Genomic DNA, 20745 nt, shown 5'->3' with positions numbered 1-20745 from the left:
GGCAAGCTTAATGCCCAGAGTTGCAGAGTGTGAACCCATGATTAGGTCAGGCACCGAAGCGAGAATTATCGAGTCCATGGACATTTGAGCTCAAGATCCTGCCGCGTCGGGAATTGAACCCTGGTCCCGGGTCTGACCTCTGCTTCAGGGTCTGCCTGCTCTAACCAGTGAGCCACACTTCTCCATTGCTTCCCACCACCTCTCAACCTGCTCCTGCAGCCTGCTTATCTGTTGTATTTTCTTTTTTCAAAAATCGCTTTCACACTAACTTTGAAAAAAACGTTTTTGCACACATTTCTATCTTGCATTGGTAACTAAAAAGAAACACAAAACTTGTGCCCTTATGGAGGCATGCAGGTACGTACTTAATTACATGGCAGTCGTGTAATAGCAAACAAAAGGAGGTGATGGACGGAGCACTGAAACTTTTCAGACACTCACTCCCAGTCACTATTAGATCTGGGTTGAATCCATCATCATTCTTTTTCTCACTTCGTCACCTCTGTTCAGACCCAGCCATAAACAAATCAGTCTTGACCATGTTTCCCATGGGAACAGTCCAGCCCGAACTGCCAAGCCAGGTCTTCACTGATTGGAAGCAAGCATCATGGGACCGGTTTTGGGCTAACACCCCTCATCAGCCAGGCTAACTTGAATCCAGTGGCAACATGAGCAAGGGACCCACATCTGGGCATACCCTGCCATTCATTTTTGGCTGCACAGCAGCTGTGATGCTGTACAGCATGGTTAAACATTACCAAAGTCAATAGGTCTCGTAGGTGTGACCTTTTGGGTTCATTAATGCTTGTTTCTCTAGGTGCTGCACCCCTATGTAGCAATATATGTGGTCAGCTCTTTGGATAATCTGTCATTGGACTCACTGGGCTACATTCCTTCTTATAAAGCAACTTAACATTTTAAACCCAAGAAACTGTTATTCTGGTCAAAAGCCAGGCTACCAAAATTATTTAGGGATGCACTCACTGGTCATTACATCCAGTCTAAGCTAGACACTTAGGAGCATATTTATCAAAGTTTTGCATTGGCCTTGAGCCCCTCGAGGTAAGGCAAGGGTGACGCAACACCTAGATGAGATTTACCAAGCCACGCAAGGGTGACACACACAGCCTAGATGGCATTGAGCAAGCCATGCATTGCCACTTTGCGTGGCCCTGTGGTGCCTGGTAGATCTGGAGCAATGGAAGGCAGCTCAAGTAGCTGCATCTATGACTTTTTACCTTTGTTAGTTTAAGGATTTTTTGCTTGGTACTCAGACACAGGGGTATGGAAGTACTGCAGCATTACAGTAGCTAATTCAAAAAACAGAAATCCTAGATGTATTAAGTTCCTCATTTTGTTTAAAAGCTTTTCAAAATTATATTTTGGTTCACTTCTTACCAGTGGTTAATTTGTAAAAAAAAAAAAAGAGCTGGTGCTTTTGTCAGGAGGCTGCGCGCACCAGCACATTTCTCCTATGAGCGCCTAAGTTGCCCACTCACAGAGACTCTTTACTGCCATCAAGTCTATAGTACAAGCTGCACGTGCACTGCATTTGTTTTAGAGTGTACATACACTTTAGAAATATGCATGGGCGATTTCCTTTACCGGAACACAGACTCTGTGTAAAGGTTATATTTACTCTCAGTTGCCTAAGGTAAACAGTGACCATGGGTGCTACAAGGCCAAATTCTCAATTGGTAGATACGCCTGCACTTCTCAAGTTTCCTCTAAATTTAAACATACACACTGGCCTATAAGTGGAAAAAATCTTACCAGATTTACGCAGGTTTTTATCTGGCTGTAATGGCTCATGATATTTGTCTGTAAATACGCTGTATTAAGTACACAGAAGCTCGTAATAAAAGACAAACTGTTAATATTACAAGCAACTACATAATCTCTCACATTCCATGAAGGAAAGCACTCGCTATATGTTAGCAGCTTCGATATTTGGTTTGAGAATAGTATTCTCATTGAAAATGTAAGTCCAAAGTAAGACTATACAGCGTCACTCATGAGTGCATATGTTGTGGTTCAGTTTCATTACTGACTTGAAAGTAAATTTACCATTTCTTAGACTTAACCCATGAAAAGCAGTAGACGTGGACACATGGACTCTGGGGTGCCTGATACCATTTCTGGGAAGGCGCTCCTACTTCAGCGCCCCTGAAGAAGAGACCATTTATCCATCTGTTTTACAGACTGAAACCATTCACTGTCTTGAGAAAGACAGAGGGCATATACGGCCTGAGCGAAACAGGTGTCGGCTGATCTTGTACAATATGTATCTTAGGTGGGAAACATTGGTTACATCGCGGTGTTCACACCGCAATACCTTTACAAATCGGTCATTACAAGTATGATTTACTGTTCCAACACCTTCCCTGCTGTAACGTAGGCTGGAGTTGGAATAGTAAATCATACTATTCGTAAGTCCAGCATCCTCCAGCGCAAGTCGTTGTAAGGACTTGCATTGTAATGCCTGCGTTGTAAAGGTATCACGGTGTGAACACCGCAGTGTAACATCGTATATTCATCTTTAGGTCTAAGATGAAAATCTTTAATTTGAAGTAATTACAAATTTCTTCACAAAAAATGAGAGAGCGCATGGAGGGCCTGATTCACAAAGGGCCTCCCCGCTCGTGGTGGGGGCCCTACAGTCGTGGGGAAGCCTCTGCACTCGGGGTGGAATCTCCGCAATGAGAATCAGGTCCGGACCATTCTTTCTCTTCATACTAAAGAATAGTTCAGGCTCCATTTTCTCTCAGTACTAACATAGGTTTAACAAGAACTAGGTGAAAGGTCACCTGAAATCCATTTCACACAGCTCAAAAGATTAATATCTGAAGCTGATAGGATTTGAACTTTGGAGCCTCCGGGCGGTTGCAGGTTCCTACCATAGATGGCTATAGGTCTGACACCCGTGTGAAGGATAAGGCATGTGAACCCGCTGAACTGTAGGCGTCTGCAGGTGTTGTCATCTCACACCTCCAGTGTCCTCCAATCTGTCCTTCTGACGCTGCACAACATTTATCTTTAAGTCAGACGATGCTGAGCTGAGCGATGTTTGGTCATTAAACAGGGATGACGGGGAAGGCGAGGTGTTCCATGCTAGCAACGTGGATTGTCATGTGGTGTTATTAATTCCGACTGGAACCCTCTGCTTACAAAAGCTCCCTTAGAATGGAGTGACAACATTTTTTGAAAACTGGTCATTAAAAATGTGCTACTGCGGGTCAGTGAAGTTAAAGATGGGAAAGTGATTGCTCGATTACAGGATAGTCAAACGTGGTTTCATGAGCAGCAGAGCCACGCCCGCTCTTTAGGACTTTGGTACCGAAGAAAGGAATGTAAACGAGTATATTTCTTTAGGGGAGACGTGCATCCCTGTAACAGGGAATTCTACCCAAAATATAGTTCCAAACATTCTCGTTAAAAACTATCTTGAAAAGGCAATTTCTTCAAAACTGGCTCCAAGACACCAGTCCACGGGGGATGCCCCCACACACATCTATTTCTGGCCTCCAGCAGCTTATACCCAGACAGCTAGTTCCTGTGGTTTCTCTACATTGGCAGCTTGCGTTGCATTAGGCACTCCAGAGGTCCAGGGTAACAGATCCGTACGGTGCAAGTAGGAGAAATGTCTAGTTACTGCTGGTCAACTGGGTTTTATTCCAGGCGGTCATAGTTTCCTTTACGTCCAAGACCTTGTGTACTGTCTAACCCAGGAAAGGTGTGTCATGGGGCAATCTGAAATTCTGGCTACACTAGAGTCCCTTAGTCCTTCTGAGCCAGCAAGAGGCTATCTTTCGTAGCACCTACACCAGCTGCCAGTCCAGAGATTCAACAAAGAGGTGGAGAGAAATACCTCTCCACAGACCACTGTCAGCCGGATGAGAATTGTTTCTGTAGAAGCAAACAGCCTTCTCTTTTCGGTGCCTGGCAGTGTTTAGGCAGGGGCCTCTAAAAGGCAAAGCCAATCTGTGATTTGCAACAATGCATAAGCCAATCAAACTAAGGGGCATATTCACAATGAAGTGACGGAGTGCGGCATTAGCCTTGTTGACATAACGCCGCACTCCGCCACTTCCAAAAAGCTGGGCTGCACCATATTTACAAGAATACGATGCAGCCCTGCGTTTCCCCCTGCGCTGGCGCTAATTGCAGCTGCCTAGCGCCAACGCAGGCACTCTTGCACCATTATGTAAGGGAGCCTGCATTGCAGGGAAAGATTGTTTATGTGCAGGAAGGTGCCCATCCTGCACATAAACAAACACCAATGTCTTTTGAAACTTAGAAGTTGCCATGCGTCATTTTTTTCGAAAGATTGTTTATGTGCAGAAGGGTCACCTTCCTGCACATAAACAACCAATGGCGTTTCGCTGTTTCTATGTGTGCTGCACAATGTAGCACACATAGAAACAGCAAAAAACAGGAGAAATAAAGCATTTCTCCTTGTTTCGCCAGGGTAAGACCAGGTTTTTTCTGGTCTTCATTTGGCACTGCCCCATATTTACGTCACCCTTCTAAATATGGGGCAGCGTCAAAATCAATGGGTGTTGCAGTGGAACACCCACCACAACACCCATTGGCCTCCCCTTTCAAGCTAAGTATAGCGTGAAAGGGTGCCCTGTAAATGAGGCGAAGCCCGTATCGCCACCACACTAAAGCAACATTCTGGTGGTGATAGCGGATTGTAAATATGCCCCTCAATTTCCTTAGTTTCTTCACCTATTAATCAGAAGAGTGTGCCTCAGGCACTCGCTGTAATATGGCCCCTGGGGCCACATTACAGGCAGAGCGCATTTTCATTGTTTGCGCCTGGTGCACCTTTTAAAAGGTGTGCCGGGCAAACAATGTGCAGGCACACTATTATGATGAATGTGCTGCCCTCAGGGCAGCTGCTAACTAGCGCTGCCCCCAGGGCAGCGCATTGATCATAATAGGGTGCAGGGAATTCAGTGGCAACATGGAGTGGCTGCTTTACAGGAATCACGTGTGATTCTAAGTGAAGTCCAACAAAACATTTGTTACACCACCCTTTTAACTTTATGGTCCTGTATTTTTAGGAGCACATCTTAGTATGCCATTAAAACGTTAAATGTTGTATTTTTGTACACTACGTTTTTCTCAATAGGCATTTTACATTAATCAAATCAAAAATTACTTTATTCGGTTTCAATTAAGAAAAGCCATAAAAGTCTTATGTTTTTTATATACAGTGGGTTCTTCCTTGATAGAATAGTATAATAAATCCATTGAGAACAATGAAAATGCCTTCTTTTACTTTTTGTGGTGAAATTAGCACAAGATATTGTCGGTAAAAAGACTCCCCAGCGCTTACAGATTCCCTTTTTATCCTAATAGGAGTGCATCAAACACTGGCAGCCTCGGTACCACAGCGACTTAAACTGCCCCATCTGCCTCCAGACAGCAGTCCTTCCGGTGGAAACCAACTGTGGGCACTTATTTTGTGGTAAGTGGAAGGGTGCTGCACACATGCTTCTTAGGATATTCACCGTGTACCATACCAAGTTTATTTGTTCCATAAACATGTGTTCACACGTGTCATGCTTTCATGAGGAATCATATTGTACGTTCTTCATACAAAGATGGTGCGATTTGAGAGTTATGCAGTATGTGCTTTAATGGAAACCCAAATCTGCCAGACTCCCCCTGTTTGCTAATACACAGTTCATTATAGTCACATTAACATCTAAGAAGTTCTGGGATTGTGTTTCTGGGGCTTCCAGCTGTGTGTTAATAGTATTTTTTAAGCGATCACAGGGGAAGAGCAAGAAGTGAAACAAAGCACAATATAAGAAACAGAACCCCCCCCCCCCCCCCGCTTAATGATGTATCTGGTGGTAAAACATTGAAAAAAAAGGGTGCCGGACGCCAAAATTCTGACAGATGCACCAGAAGGCATACCTCTGCAAGATTAGACATTATAAAGAGAACTTCCAACATTCTCCATTAATTGCACCCAGGCGATATACTCTTCCATATAAAAGTAGGCCAAAACCCCTCTACTTTCCCTCCGTCACCCAACCTCAGTGCTCCAGTCCACAAAGATAAGTCATGCCATCTGGGAGTCTATTTACAAAAAAGTTGCGCAGTGCAGCAACTCTACTTTCTGCGCTACGTGACAGGGAAAGGGCAGGAATGCACCGTATTTAAAAGAATATGGAGCATTGCACCCTTGTACCATGGTGCAAGTGCGCTTGCGTTGCATGCAGGATTATTTTTGTGGAGGAAGCGACACCTTCCTGCACAAAAACAATTCTGAGAGGCAAATTCATCTTCTTAATGCGTGCTGCAGAATGCAGCACACATAGAAACAGAAACTACAGAGGATAACGATATTTCTCTTTGTTGCGCCTCACCTGCGGAGGAGTATCTTTTTGGCACATTCCCAGGTGTACCAGTCTGGTAAATCTTGGAATGCGTCCAAAACACCCCTACAATGTCCATCGAAGGCCTTCCTGGTGCAGAGTAAGGTAATACAGTAATTTGCAGTGTGTTGCTTCACTCCAGATTTATGAAGCCACTCAGGGCCCTGTAAGGTGGCCTCGTGCAGCTTTGTACATCTCATTCGCAACGGGGCTCGTAAATCTGCCCTAGTGTCCAACTATCCATTTGTCTCAGGACATGATTTCATATGGCCAGGATATATCTCTATCGCTCTACCTTAGCTGACTTAGGGCCATATGTATCAACATACACTTTTGCGATTCCTTAATAGCGATTTTTAAGGAATCGCTATTTAGAAATGCGCAAAATGGTATGTATGAAGAAATTCGCTATTTTTAAGCGATTCCTTAAAATTCCTTAATTGCGATTATCAAATTGCTAATCGCAATTAAGGAATAATTTCACATTCATTTCTATGGGCCAGGAGGCCCAAAGGAATGAATGGGAAATTATTCTCAATTTGCGATTCGCAATTTGCAAATCGCAAATTGAGAATAATTTCAAGGGTGCAGGGGTGTCTCAAGAACACCCTGCTGCACCCCTGAAAATTACATGTGTGCACATATGGTGCACATACATGCCCTAAGGGCATGTATGAGTGTCACATGGCACCATTGGATTTTCAAAAAAATTCTTTTTTAAAAGAATTCGAAACTTACCACCAACTAGAAGTTGGTGGTAATTTGCGATTCCTTAAGGGCATTTTGGATTTTTTTTTTCCTTGATACATTACATTTAAGGAATCGCAAAATTTGCGATTCCTTAAATGCTATCGCAAAATAAGGAATGGCAAATTTAGCGAATCCTTATTTTGCACCCAAATTGTTTGATACATACCATTTTGAGAAAATGGGTTCGCAAACGCCAAAATTCTGCGAATTTCGGCGTTTGCGAGGCCTTTTGGCCTTGATACATATGGCCCTTAGACCCCTCATATTGTATTCCTCCTCATGAGCTTCTTCCCTACTTTCTGTCACTCTTCCCATCAAACTAAAGTCGCTACCACCCTCCTCACAATTTGGTTCCTTCTTTAGGTGTTCCTTTGAGATGGTAAATGCGTCCAGCGTTGTATTTTATAAAATCGCCTTCTCCACATTATGCTTCGGTCGTTAGTCCCAGAGCCCCTCCCTTTTATTATATTTTAGGTTTTATTTTCCTCAATTGAAATCAAATATCCATTGCCCTTTACCACAGAAGATTTAATGGCAAATCATTCATTGGAAGTGATACAGTGGTAGGTAGATGTAGTTTAGTCGATGTAATGGGCGTGTACCCATTTCAGGAACCTAATCTTAGAGCAGGTGAAGTGTGGCACCCTGCACCTTATTGGAAGAAATGACCTGAAATCAGATTAAGGTTTTCAAAAGCCCTGACTTGCTGAAGAAGTGCAGCTGTGACAATATCAACACTTTCATTTAGAGTCATAGCCCTGAGCCTGTACCAAGAAACCGAAGATCTAATTTATTCTGTACACTTTCGGTCGCATGGATATGTTGCTGTATTACACCTGTAACCTAAAGTAAACGCAACACTAATCAATAGTGGAAGTGCAGTTTATTGTTGGAGGTTTTTATAAGGTTTGAGTTCGGCAACCATAACATCAAGAAATAGGCTTATAAAAGGATAGCTCTGATTGCACATAAATCAAAATCCATGAGACTAATGAGAAACAAACTACAATTAAATAAAGAGAGTGAAAGCCTTGCCCAGACGCTTGGAACGAATCCGTGGAATGACCTAAACCGGTTGATGAAATGACTTGAAGATTGGCCTGATGCTCAGGGGACCTTCTGATTTTTGGAGTTTTCTGGAAACCTTTACTCTGGTGTAGGTTCTATGAAACTATTTCAAGTTTGACAATATCGTCCTGCAAAAATATTGCATCCACTACAACGCCAACTGCCTATTCTTAACTCTGCATCTGCTTACCTAGAGTTACCTTGTGATGTAATGGTGAGGCCGTTGCAGTGAATGTTATATTGTTGACAAGCAATATAAAATTTTTAGGTCTCGCGACCTATCGATGCGCGCAAGCGCATCGAGCGTAGCGAGAATTCATGTGGCGAAAACATCTTCAAACCAAAGGGCTTTCAGCCCCGCGGTTTTCATGCAGTGCCCGTGTACATGCACGCGCATCGCATGCAAGCCCAGCCTCTCCCGCCCCCATCCGGCATCAGGCTTCTCCTCCCCTAGCAGCACTCCTCCCACACCAGCAACTCCCCCCTCCCACACCAGCACCTCCCCTTTCTCTCCACGCAATCACAGCCTCCCCCTCCCACACCAGCACCTCCCCCCTCCCACACCAGCACCTCCCCTCTCTTTCCACGCAATCACAGCCTCCCCCTCCCACACCAGCACCTCCCCCCCCCACACCAGCACCTCCCCTCTCTCTCCACGCAATCACAGCCATGCTGCACTGCCGAGCCTGGGCTTTTCCAGCTCTTCCCTCCCACTCTCTCACTCTCCCGCCCCAACCCGACTTGTTTTTTTAATGCCGGTTCTGTTTTCCTTAGACATCCCTGTAAGTTTAACTTCCTTTTCCTCTCTGTGTGTGACCTACGGTGCATTTCTCTGAAGCAGTCAGTGTTTTTTTAATGCCGGTTTTGTTTTCCTTAGACATTCACATTGATGCCATACCTTGAAGTAGTTTCTGCATTGAAGTTTTCCTTGCTACATGTTCTGTGTTTAATGCGTGATTCACGGTAATCCACTCTCCTTTTCCACCTTATTTCCGCTAAATTCCACTGTTTAGCGTTTATTAATTTTGATTATTCTATTATACTCATCTTCTGTTCACGAGCCCTTATACCATCCTGTGAGACAAGTACGCGTGGCTTTAGTACATCCTGGATCAACCACTGCCAATTTTACAATTGTTACTGAGACCTTGACTCGGCACACGGAGTCTTTCCTTGCTTTTTTGGCCGCGCATTATGTGTGAGACAACGTGCACGCGAGAGCGTCACATTGTGAACAGCATATAACGGCACTGCCGAACCCTTTCCCTTCTTGCCATTCAGGACTCGATCCCCGTGTGGGTCGCTGGATTGTCTACAGCCCACAGGTATTTGCCGTTTCCCTGTACCCAGTGCGCGGCCCCCTCCCCGACGCACATACTGCCATACCTTAGTCTCCCAAATCCCGAGAAGTGTTCATTCTTCAGCTTGCATTTCACCCACAAGCTTGCCCTGCCAGCAGCATTTGCCATCACGGCCGCAGGCCGTGACTTCAAAGGGTTCCGCTGCCCGGCCCCCTGCTTCACCATCTGTTCCCCAGCACCTCCCCTAATTATTCACTGCTGGCCGGCCCATCTAGTTTTGCACGGCTTTCGTTTTCCGCTTGTTATTTCTCTCGTGGCTCAGACTCATCAACAATTGTGCATACTTCAGACTGTAAACATGCTCATTTAAAACACAAACCCAGCTAGCTGGCTTGTACACTTGGGGGTATTACTTTCAATTGATTTTTACTTTCGGGATAAAGGTATTTCTTTCCACCCAATTGCCAAAACGTGTTCCCGAGGACGGGGGTGGGGGGGGGGGGGGCGGGGGCAGTTGGCACTACACCGCAACACACTCCAGCCGCAGGGGCCGGTGCTGATGAAATTAGCTCTGTTCTCGTGTAACTGCAGCGGGAGAGGGAAAGAGGGAAGAAATAAATAACGATGGGGATACAGTACTGATGGTGTCAACAGAAACTGCAAAATCAAAACATGGTGTCACTGCCGACGGCGCATAGTCAAATAAATCTCAATCCTGATGAGAAAAAAGTTTGAGATGCTACCATCACGCAAAGAATTAGTGTTATAGCAACACCGTTTTGTTTTCACATCTGTAATGCGACAGATATGAGTGCCACTGTTTCCGCTACACACAGACTTGACATGTATGCTGAAGTCCGGCACACAAAGGCGTGGTGCAGTTGCACACTCGAGGCCCTTTAAAGCTACTCGCCCAAACCCGGGAACCCTGCCTAATGTCACAGCACCAAGCTTGTTATTTTTTTGCGTGCAACTGGCATAGCGCTCAATTGACCGGCATCTCCGCGCTTTTGTTTGTCCACCCCTATCCGTCTTGTTTCATTTCGCTAATGCTTGTTTTATGTTTTCCTTGAAGCTCTTTTTTTGCACCCACCCCTTCCCGCTTTGCATTGAGCCCCCTCCCCCCCCCCCGGCACAAACACAACCTCATCCTTAATAAGGCGACAATGCCTCTTCAATACTTACTCCTCCCTTGCATCATTTGCTTATTGGCTGTCCGAATGCAGCAGACATTGTAGATTACAAACAGATTCGCACCCCTGCTGACTCCGGGAACTCTGCCTCCCTGCCCCCTTAATGCAGCCAGCACCAGAGCATTCCAAATCCTGTTCCGACAACTGGACAAATAATTAGAGAAACACTCGTTTTTTTGGAGAAAGGTCACATTGGGTTGTTTAAAGAACATGTCTGTCTTTAGAAGAAAGGGCCACTAACCAGATGACTCCCTGTCATCAAGGACACCGTGTTGTAGTCATGGGATTTTATTTAACTCTGCAATGAATTCTGGGACTTGTAGTCAAGATGCTCATATTGGATGCACGTTCTATTTCGAAGACATTTGAAGGGGGAAACCCAGGACAAAAACATTGAGTTCCTATTAATGATGCGAAGTCGTATGGTAATCTTATCATACATACAATACAGTAAAGGTGTACTGATGCCATCTCTGTGCCTGTCATGCACACAGCGCTGCTTGCACACAGTAAAGTTGTCCCAGCAAGTTTGTGAGGCAGATTAAAACAAGCACTGGCGTTGCCAATAGGTCTCGCAGTAGGAAAGTTGGAGCTATTGGTTTTGTAAATGGCAAAGCCCTTTATGTTTTTTAAATGAAAACAAAAATAAAAGGCATTCAGCCTTATTCATGAAGGCTAAATCGGCTCGCAAAGGGCCGGATTCTGAGAATCCGGCCCTTTGCGAGTGCGATTTTTGCATTTGGGATTCAGCATCCCAAATGCAAAAATCGGTAATTGCTAAATCGCTAAATTGCGAGGAATTACATTTAAGGAATCTCTATTTGAGATTCCTTAAATGCAATTCATAAAGCATTTGAAAATTGCAAAAATGCAATTTTGGGCCGCTATTTACCGAGAGGTCAGACCTCTCGGTAAATAGCAAAAACTTAGAAAAATGCTTTTAAAAGCATTTTTCTAAGTTGCATGTTGCACACACACATGTCCTTTGGACATGTGTGTGCGCAACACCTGTTTCAATTTGCATTTAAGGGGTGCTACAGGGTGTCCTTTGGACACCCGTGGCACCCTTTAAATCGCTATCTTATTTGCGATTAGCTAATTGCTAATCGCAAATAAGGAATACTCCCCATGCATTCCTATGGGCCTTTTGGCCCATAGGAATGCATGGGGAGTTATTCCTTATTTGCGATTAGCAATTAGCTAATCGCAAATAAGGAATCAGTGGGAATCGCAATTAATATTGCGATTCCTACATGATTACCGTTTTGCGAGTCTCAAATAGCGATTCCTTATGATTCGCTATTTGAGCCTCGCAAAACGGCCCGATCATGAATCAGGCTGATTGTTATTTGCAATTGTAATAGCTCCAACTTTCCTACTGCGAGACCTATTGGCAACGCCAGTGCTTGTTTATATAGTGGGGTCTCCTTCCCCCTTTCGGTTGAGACCCACTGACTAACTGGGAACATACGACCAGCAGCACAGAACGCAAACCCAAGATTGTCATCTAGTCAAAACATCATCAAGGGTAAAAGCATTTCAACATAAACACTATTTTCTCCAACCCTGAAGAGCACTTTGTGGACTCATTAATCCTGGTTTGCTACAGAGCCTTCTTTGTAGATCATGTCGCCTCCACCTACTCCCCATGATGGTCATGAATACACGTGAGATATTTGAGACTTATCCAAGGGTCTCTGCTGCTATTTTACAATCTGTAGGAACAACAACAAGTATCACCATTATTATTATGTTATCCTATTCCTCTATCATATATCACACAAAATGGAGATTGGAATTTCTGAACAATTAAGATGGCTGACTGACGTTGGCCCCTAAGTCCGCAGTCCAAGCAAACCGCTACTTTCAGCCTTTAAAGCGCGGTAAACACACTCGGGGCAGATTTACGAGCCCCGTGTGCCACATTTTCGCAGCCGTTGCATCACTTCTGTGACACAGCGGTAGCGTAAAACATTTGCCACGTTGCGCCTTATGTACAACGTGACGCATCTAGGGAGATGCGTCACATTGTAAAGCCCTGCGCCACATGAATCCTGCGTCAGGTTTCATGTGGGTGTTCCGGCTCAGAGGGAGGGGGGGCGTTTCGTCAAAGGAACTCCTCTGAAAAGTGCATGAGTGAAATCTACTTTTCCGACGCTGGGTGACGCACCATGTTGAGGATAGGCCAAGTGGCCAAATTGCGTCGCACCCCTGACACAACTCCAGCACTGCGCCAACCTTATGTCGGCAGATGCGACACGCATCTGTTTATCCATGCGCCATGATGCGCCACACTGTAAATGCGGCTCATCTATGGAGATGCAAGGGTAAACGTGCATCACACATCTTTCCTGGCGCATCCCTGCTGATTTGCAGGGATGCGGCTGGAAACGTAAATCTGCCCCACTAGACTTTATGGCGATGCAGCCATCACTGTAACCACCGTGTAGTCACATAAGTAGCATCGAGGCAGGTGTTTGATGCTGTTTTGCGTGAATCTGTCACCACAGTGTTAATTAATGCTGACAGCCCCAGGGTTTGCTGTACTTCAAAGGGTTTTCTGTCCTGCATATTCAAATGCTGCCTTTTGTGCTTATCTTTAGAAGGAATGCTGATCGCACAAACCTTCTGCATGAACATACCACTCTATTTTATGAGAATTTGTTTTAAAATATTGACGCTGCCTTTTTTAGCATGCCGTAATGTCTAATGACTTTTAATGAACAAGATGAGCAGAACGACAACAAGGAAACTTGCAGTAAATGAATATGTATTTCCATGTTTGCCAGCAATCGCTTAAAAGAGCATTTCCTTATTTATTTGTCCTTTGTAGGCCCCTGCCTAATGGAGTACTGGAAGCATGGTTCCTGGTTAGGGGCTGTGAGCTGCCCTCTCTGCAGACAAAAGGTAACGCTGCCAGGGTGCCAGTGCCAGACTTACACATGTGTAGAAGTAGATCAGGTTGTGCCCGGGCAAGGGACCCGTCCACGGATGCGTGTGGGTACACAAAGTTACAGACAAGGAGGCATAAATCGTGAACCATGGGTACGGTCCTTTCAGGGCAGGTTTTAAACCTGTATGTGGAGCTTCAGGGGGATTTAGTGGTCAAGCACTTGGTCACCATTCATCACTATCTGACGATTTCAGTTAGATCTTCAGTTGTCACTCACTGAAGGCCTATGTTGGAGGGCTTCCTGTCATTGACTGAGGCCTGGAGGACAGTGGAAGCCTTAAAAAGACTATCAGAGCATTTGCTCCAGAAAAGGACGCACTTGCTTCAAGTTGTGTTTCTATTTTAGCTAAAGATGTGATGAGACAATCGTGGGGTGATTCATATCAATCTCAGGGGCTCCTTCTCAACTTTATATTTTTGCTCCATGTTTATCTCCAGAAAAGACCCGATTAGTCGCACAGTGCAGGCATTAGTGTTATTGCATATTGAAGAGGGCAGCGACCTGTAATGGACTTTCCAAATGAGCTCGCCTGTCTCCAAACACTGCATTCCATTGTTACCCCTACCTTAAAAAATGTAAACGGGAACCCCAGATTCTAGTAAAATCTCATTTTTATCAAGAGCAAGTATAAATGTCTGTTGGTTCTATGTTAAGCACCTTACTTGTTCGTTTCTCAAAAAATAAGTAAGCAATTTGCGTTAAAAAAATACTTTTGTATTTTGTTTTTGTTTGTGTTTTCCTAGTTGCTAGATTTTCTAAACAGACATTTTAGTTGAAGTGACTTTCGATTTGAGAGTTTGCTGTAAAATTGTGGGGAGGATACGAATGTTGTTGGATGTTTTGTGGTTTCCCCACAGCAATATGCACACTGCCTGCTTATTTTAATGTTTGTATACCATAGTTGGGCAGCATTATATGAGCCATTCCTTGTAATGCACTCCCTTTATCAAATTCTTTTAATAAAACAAAATATACAATTCTAAAGGATACAAGGAATCCTATTTTGTGAAGTAAACAGGTTTACACTGGCGGATACTTAAGCAGTATCTACCCAATGCCACCCCACTATTGGAGGTGGGCTGAGAACTGACTTAGATGAAGTAAAACAATTTGGCAATTCTCAGTCCTTCCCAAGTTTTCATTTTAAATTCACTTTTTCCTTTCCTTTTTCTGCCATTTTGAAAACGCCAGGCCTAGTGCAGGACCAGGTAAATGGTTCTTATCTTGACTACCTCTATGCAAATGCATATCATGTGGATATCCTGGAGATATGGAGTTACTCTTGGCCCTCCTAGAACAATGGTGTTAACGTGTGCCCTACATTATAGATGGTTGATAAAGACTTAGGGCCCGATTATGATCTTGACGGACAGGGTTACTCCCTCACAAATGTGACGGATATCCTGTCTGCCGTATTACCAGTTCCATGGGATATCATGGAATTGAAATATGCCGGAAGAGATATCCGCTACATCTGTGATGGAGTAACCCTCTGTGCCAAGATCATAATCAGCCCCTTGGTGATGTACATGAAAAATGGAGGATGTTATAATACCCATGCCTTAATTTGGTGTGGACGAATTGTATACCTAGAAGTGACATTAAATATTATATGTGGACAGTGTTTTCAATTAATGAAATCAGGAGATGGGAGTGGGGAATATTCAAACTAAAGCTGCAGCTCTTGTTTCTTTTCTTTAGGTTTCCTTTCTCCATAATCTGTTTTGTGAGAATCAGCAGGACAAGCAGAGCAGAGGAATTGCACACAGTATTCGAGATTATAATAAACGTTTTTCTGGTCAGCCCAGGCCTGTAAGTATATATTGTTTATTAGTAGTTTTAAAGCAGTAACACTGGATGTGTGTTTAAAAATGATTGTTATTATGCTAAGTTTTTTTCTGCAACCTCTTAACAAAACTGCCTTTCTTTATGTCTTGTATTACTCTGTTTATCCTTGGCCCATCTCTATGCTTTCCTTGCAAATTTTCTGCTAGGTTGCACTCACTCCTGAGGGCTCCTAAATTTCTGAGGTCGACAACAATAATTATTCTGCCCTTTCACGTAAACCGTACTGTTTTTTTTTTTTACCTCGTGGACACTGGGCCAGGACATGGTGATGAAATGTGCAGGTGAAGAGAGGTCTGGTGTTTGTAAAAAACCTGTATAAATCAGTGCAGGAGTACCAATTTCTAGATAATACCTCATTTATGAGGTGTATAATCGGAATACGAAGGTATTCCCACGCCTCAGAAATACCGATCCCTGTGCTATCGGTAACTACAGGTGCAGGAATTTGAAAGCGGTTTACTCAATAAACTAGTAAGGAAGGCTTTAAAGTTTCTCTATTTAATCTAGGAGATAACATTAAAAACTTCATTCGAAAGACAATCGCTCATCTGTTGAAAAATGTTTGTGTTGCCTTCAGGATTCTCACCTTCAATTACCCAGGTAGCAAAGTCCTTGGGATTAAATATGGACAAGACCCTAAATGTTTATGAGCTTGCCAACAACCTGGGAAGAACAGCTACATACCACCTCTACCTTTTAAAGGAAGTTCAGAACTTTTTCATACTATAACACTTTAAGATTGTCTGTTGCAACTGGCAATATAGAATGCGAGAACGTCAAATGTATAATTTCACCCCTTGAACCCACACTTCATACTGCAGCACGCAATGTAGTAAATGCTAGGAAATCATTTTCCTAACCTGATCCTAAAGCAACTCTACTGGATACCGGTAGAAGTACATATCAACTTCAAGATCTCCTGCATAACACACAAGATGTGTAACCCAGGCTCCCATGCCCATGCTACCTGCAAATAAACTCCATACCACAGGGAGACATAAACTAGTATGAGGAAAGGTGAGACTAACAGTGGAAGTCCCAAAAACAAGGACACCAATACTGCGAAACAGGCTCTTTCCTGCCTAGCCCCAGACTTTGGAACCAAATTTCTGAATTCATAGGAACAATTCCAACCCATCTTAACTTCCTCTTTAGGGTCTCTCTGTTGAGGTACTCTACTCCCTTGTACTTAGATTCTAGTTATTCAGATTCCCGCAAAATGCATTTAGAGTTGAAACTATTTTTATAAAGTTATAAACAATTTTTACTGTTACTGAACTATTATATTTGAAGTGCTCTGCTGCCCCTCGGCTAAGCTGGTCTCAGGAAATCCATAAATAAATAAATGTGGCAAAAATTAAAATTTCTGGCACTATGACATGGCTTAGGTGCTGTTGGAGGAGACATTTCAGGGCATTCACTTCAACAAAATAGATTTCATTACTCTAATAACCATCCATGTCACCATTTAACAGCTTTTTGTGAATAACAAGCTTTGTGGATCTCTCTGGTTTGCTTACCGTACATCTTGTTTAATGTCACCGTGTATGTTATCGAAGTGAGACATGGGGCCAGTCTGTGCCTACTGTGTGAGCCATGACCGTAACCAAATCTTTTCTCTCAGTTTACAGACTACATCTACGATCTGCCGATGCTCCTCCATCTTGCCTTCCGGACAATCTTCACCATGGGTGGTCTCGTCTGGATCTTCTGCTTGAGGATCATTGTTTGCGCTTTTGGTGCCATCTTGTGCCTGCCGTTTGATGTAACGTCCGAACCCCTTTGTGGGATTCTTGGAATGGTTGATGACTTAGTTGTTATATTCCTGCTCCTTCTGTGTATGCTGAATATCTGCCAGCAAATTGAATCTGGCGGAGTGGATAGACCTCACTCCACAACGCAGAGCGTTCTAGCAGAATCTTAATACGCACAGGATTGCCACCTGGAAATTTACCTTGGACATTCATTGAATTCCTTCATGTACTATTTGCCTTAAACCATCTGGAACTTATGGAGAATGGTGCCATCGGAAGTTTTCATATGCACTGAGATATTCTAAGTGAGTAATTTGTAGAGATGTAAAGTAAGAGTTGCCATTTGTGTAACTACAACCAACCAATTCACATGCCTATTATTATGGGTCTTGCATGTGTGGTTTTCAGATACTCTTCTTCTGTCAATCATAATCCATCACACACATGATGAAATTTGCCTTTCTAGCATGCCAGGTGAAAAACTCCAATTGATCACCTGAAAATGGCTTCTATTGGATACATGCTGCAGTATTTGGGTTTTGTCTATTGGATTACAGCTGTCCACTGGAAAGAAAAAAAGGTCATTTGGGGCAAATAAAAGCAAAGAAAAACAGTAGACACAAATCATCAGTTTGAGAATGCAGCTAGACACCACTGGAATGTATTCCACAGAACTTCCCAACCTGAGGTGAGAGACAATGTGGAGAGCAACAAAGCAACTGTGGAGAATTCTACAAATCCTTAGTTCATTGACCACAGCCTTAGAGACTTGGAGTTCGTGTTAACAGTATTAGTAATTTTCAGCTGGCCTTCACAACTTGGTGGACTTTTCACAGGAGCTCTTGCAATATCTGTCGGACCGGCCTATTTCAAGTATTAGGAGATGGTAAAAGGATATTCTAGGCTCTGAAATGTTGGCCGATAGGTGCATTTATGTCTCCTGTGTCTGTACTTGTATGTTCTGAGAAAGCTTTGGAAAAAGCACATATTTTCTATATTTACTGTATATTTTGTACATAGGTATATTTGTAGATATGCTTATTTATTGATATAATAAAGTGTATATCGTACACAAGTTGTTTTCTTTTGCGATTCTTTCATTTTTGTGTCTGTCAACTCCTCATTAACGAAACAAGGTTCATAAAATGGGTGGAAAAGCAACCTACATTTGAAATCTACTACCAGTATATTTTCTTGACATTTTTCATGACTGCTCAAACAAACTTCAATCAATCAAACAGGATTTATAAAGCGCACTAACTTCAAACCTCTTCCTTAGTCTTTTAGATGGCATAGTAAAAATTTGGCCTTTATGGTGGGAAGGGGTGGCATGCGTTTATTGAAAGGAGACATTCTTGTTTCTTATTTCCATTTATGACTGCACTCTAATCAGAAAAATGTAATTTAGGATCAAATCAAGTTGAGAGACCGCATTTTCCTCTATAGGTGGGTGACCCAATGAATGGCAGAGTCTGGATGGAACCAAATGACTGGCTTGGCTCTGGTTCGGTGTCTTTTGCATTGGACGAGAGCTCAGCCAGATCTTTGTGTAATGAGTGATATTATTGATCCACTATAGCACGACGGAGGGAATGCTTCTTTTGTAAATATTTGTCAGTCCCCACATTTTTTTTCAGGAGGCTGAATTTGCCGAGGGTGTGGCTATATGAGGTGGGATGGGGAGGGGTTGACCTTCCTTACTCGATAGCTGTCCTTCTGGCTCTACCCCTGGCCAGAATACCATCCAGGCATAAAAGCAGCTCTGGCAGTACAAACAAGCATTGGCAAAGCCAATAGGTCTCAGCCTCGGGGGAGCTTTTGACTTTAGCAATCGGTTGGGGAGGCTTATTGGGTAAGAGGGGTGAATAATGGGATTTTAAAAAGCACCATAAAGCGGCCAACGCTGGATGCTTTATAGTGTTTCTTCGGTCCTGATTGCAAAGATGTGGGGTAGGGGGGAGGAAGGAGGAAGAAAAAGAGTGCAAGAGAGGGAAAGGAGACAGTGGGAAGGATGGAAAAGCAAGAGAGAAGAGAAAAGGGGAGAAGGAGAGAAAGAACGAGAGAGTGATGATGTTAGGAGAGCAATGGAGAAAGAGAGAGATTGGAAGTATATAAAAGAAAGTGAAATTATATGGTAAAAAAAGCATTGGAGCTTGGCATGGGAACAAAGCAAATAAAAAACAATATACAGCAGCGTCACGCAAAGACACAGATACACGTGGCGGTGGAACGGGAGAAGAAACAGGGACAGGATGGAGGGTGGCAAGGGAGAAGAAACCAGGGAGGGTGGGATAAGTTAAATGAGTTAAAAAAAAAGAACTATTGAGAAGGCCGCAAAGCAGAGAGACAATGATTCCAGCGAATAGTAAGCTGGGGGCGGGTTCCAAACCCATTATTAGACACAAAAGTCTTACAAGCGAGAGCACGTGTGCTAGTACACGCGACCCCAGCGAAGTATTTTGCTCCTTTGTACCGTAAACTGTCTGTTGAACAGGTTAATACATTTGTGAAAAGACGATGGAGTAATTATTAAAACCCCATCTGTTTAGAACATTTTCCGTTAGGTTGTTGCACATTTTTAAACAATTAAGTGTATCAATACAGTGAGCCTAAAAAGTTTAGAGGCTCGGAAGCATTTCAAGTAATGATTATAAGTATATGTTTCAATCTTGCGTGATCTCTAGTCTAGGACCATTGGTTTTCATACTCTACTAAACCCAGGTCCATGACCGTTTGGTGGGTCACCCCATTTCTTATAATGGAATCCTAAAAAGGGGCACATAATTACACTCCACCCGCATTGCAAAGCGTACCAGCAAGGGAAGTATGAAAGACAGGAGTATTGATAAGGCACCGCAGTTGTACGCCTGCATACTGCTGTCAGGGTGATGAAAGACTGACAACTAGAAAAGCAAGTCACAGCAACCTGCCTACTACAGTCACTGGCGAATGAGCGAGAGAGGCAACACTTCTTACATGTTAAACCCTGCGACATGTCCTTACAGGCCCATGGAAGGCAGTGGCAGCCGCAGCGTTGGTACAGAAAATGTAGACATGCTGCCAGTGTGATCCAAGGTCGATACAGAGGGCACCTTGCTACGAAACGAGCTGTGTTGGTTTATAGCAGGATATATTCTGCTGCTGTGGTGTTGCAAACTGCTTAAAGAAATATAAGCTCCAAGAGAGAAGCGTGTATGTTGGAATCTGCAGTAACAATTCAGGCCTTTCATCATGCTTACATAACTAGGAAAAAGTTCCAAAAGTTGAAGCGTGCCATCTCGAGAATCCAGGCTAATGTGCGGATGAGGCAAGGACAGCATAATTACTGAGCGCTAAAGAAAGCTGCGCTCTTTGGGGCCGATTCACAGAACTAATTTAAGACAAAATCCTAAACTTACTACTTTTGGTATTCACAGAAGTTAGGATTTTGTCTTAAGTTTGTCTTAAGACAAACTTAAGACAGACTTAAGACAGATTTAAGA

General features: G+C 43.4%; 1 protein-coding gene across 1 annotated transcript in view; it reads left to right on the top strand.

Moving 5' to 3' along the window:
- The window catches only part of LOC147747309 (E3 ubiquitin-protein ligase RNF170-like), a 33452-nt gene extending 15114 nt beyond the window's left edge, over positions 1-18338 (top strand). Inside the window, exons 3-6 of the mRNA XM_086936222.1 lie at positions 5368-5476; positions 13541-13614; positions 15363-15473; positions 17134-18338. Of these exons, the coding sequence (XP_086792348.1) occupies positions 5368-5476; positions 13541-13614; positions 15363-15473; positions 17134-17433 (594 nt within the window). The 3' untranslated portion in view covers positions 17434-18338. The remainder of the gene's footprint in view (positions 1-5367; positions 5477-13540; positions 13615-15362; positions 15474-17133) is intronic.
- Positions 18339-20745: the final 2407 nt, after the last annotated feature.

The sequence above is a fragment of the Lissotriton vulgaris genome, chromosome 1_1, assembly GCF_964263255.1.
Source record: "Lissotriton vulgaris chromosome 1_1, aLisVul1.2, whole genome shotgun sequence".
Classification (NCBI taxonomy): domain Eukaryota; kingdom Metazoa; phylum Chordata; class Amphibia; order Caudata; family Salamandridae; genus Lissotriton; species Lissotriton vulgaris.
The sequence above is the reverse complement of the archived record's forward strand: the minus strand, read 5'-3'. Positions and strand labels throughout refer to the sequence as shown.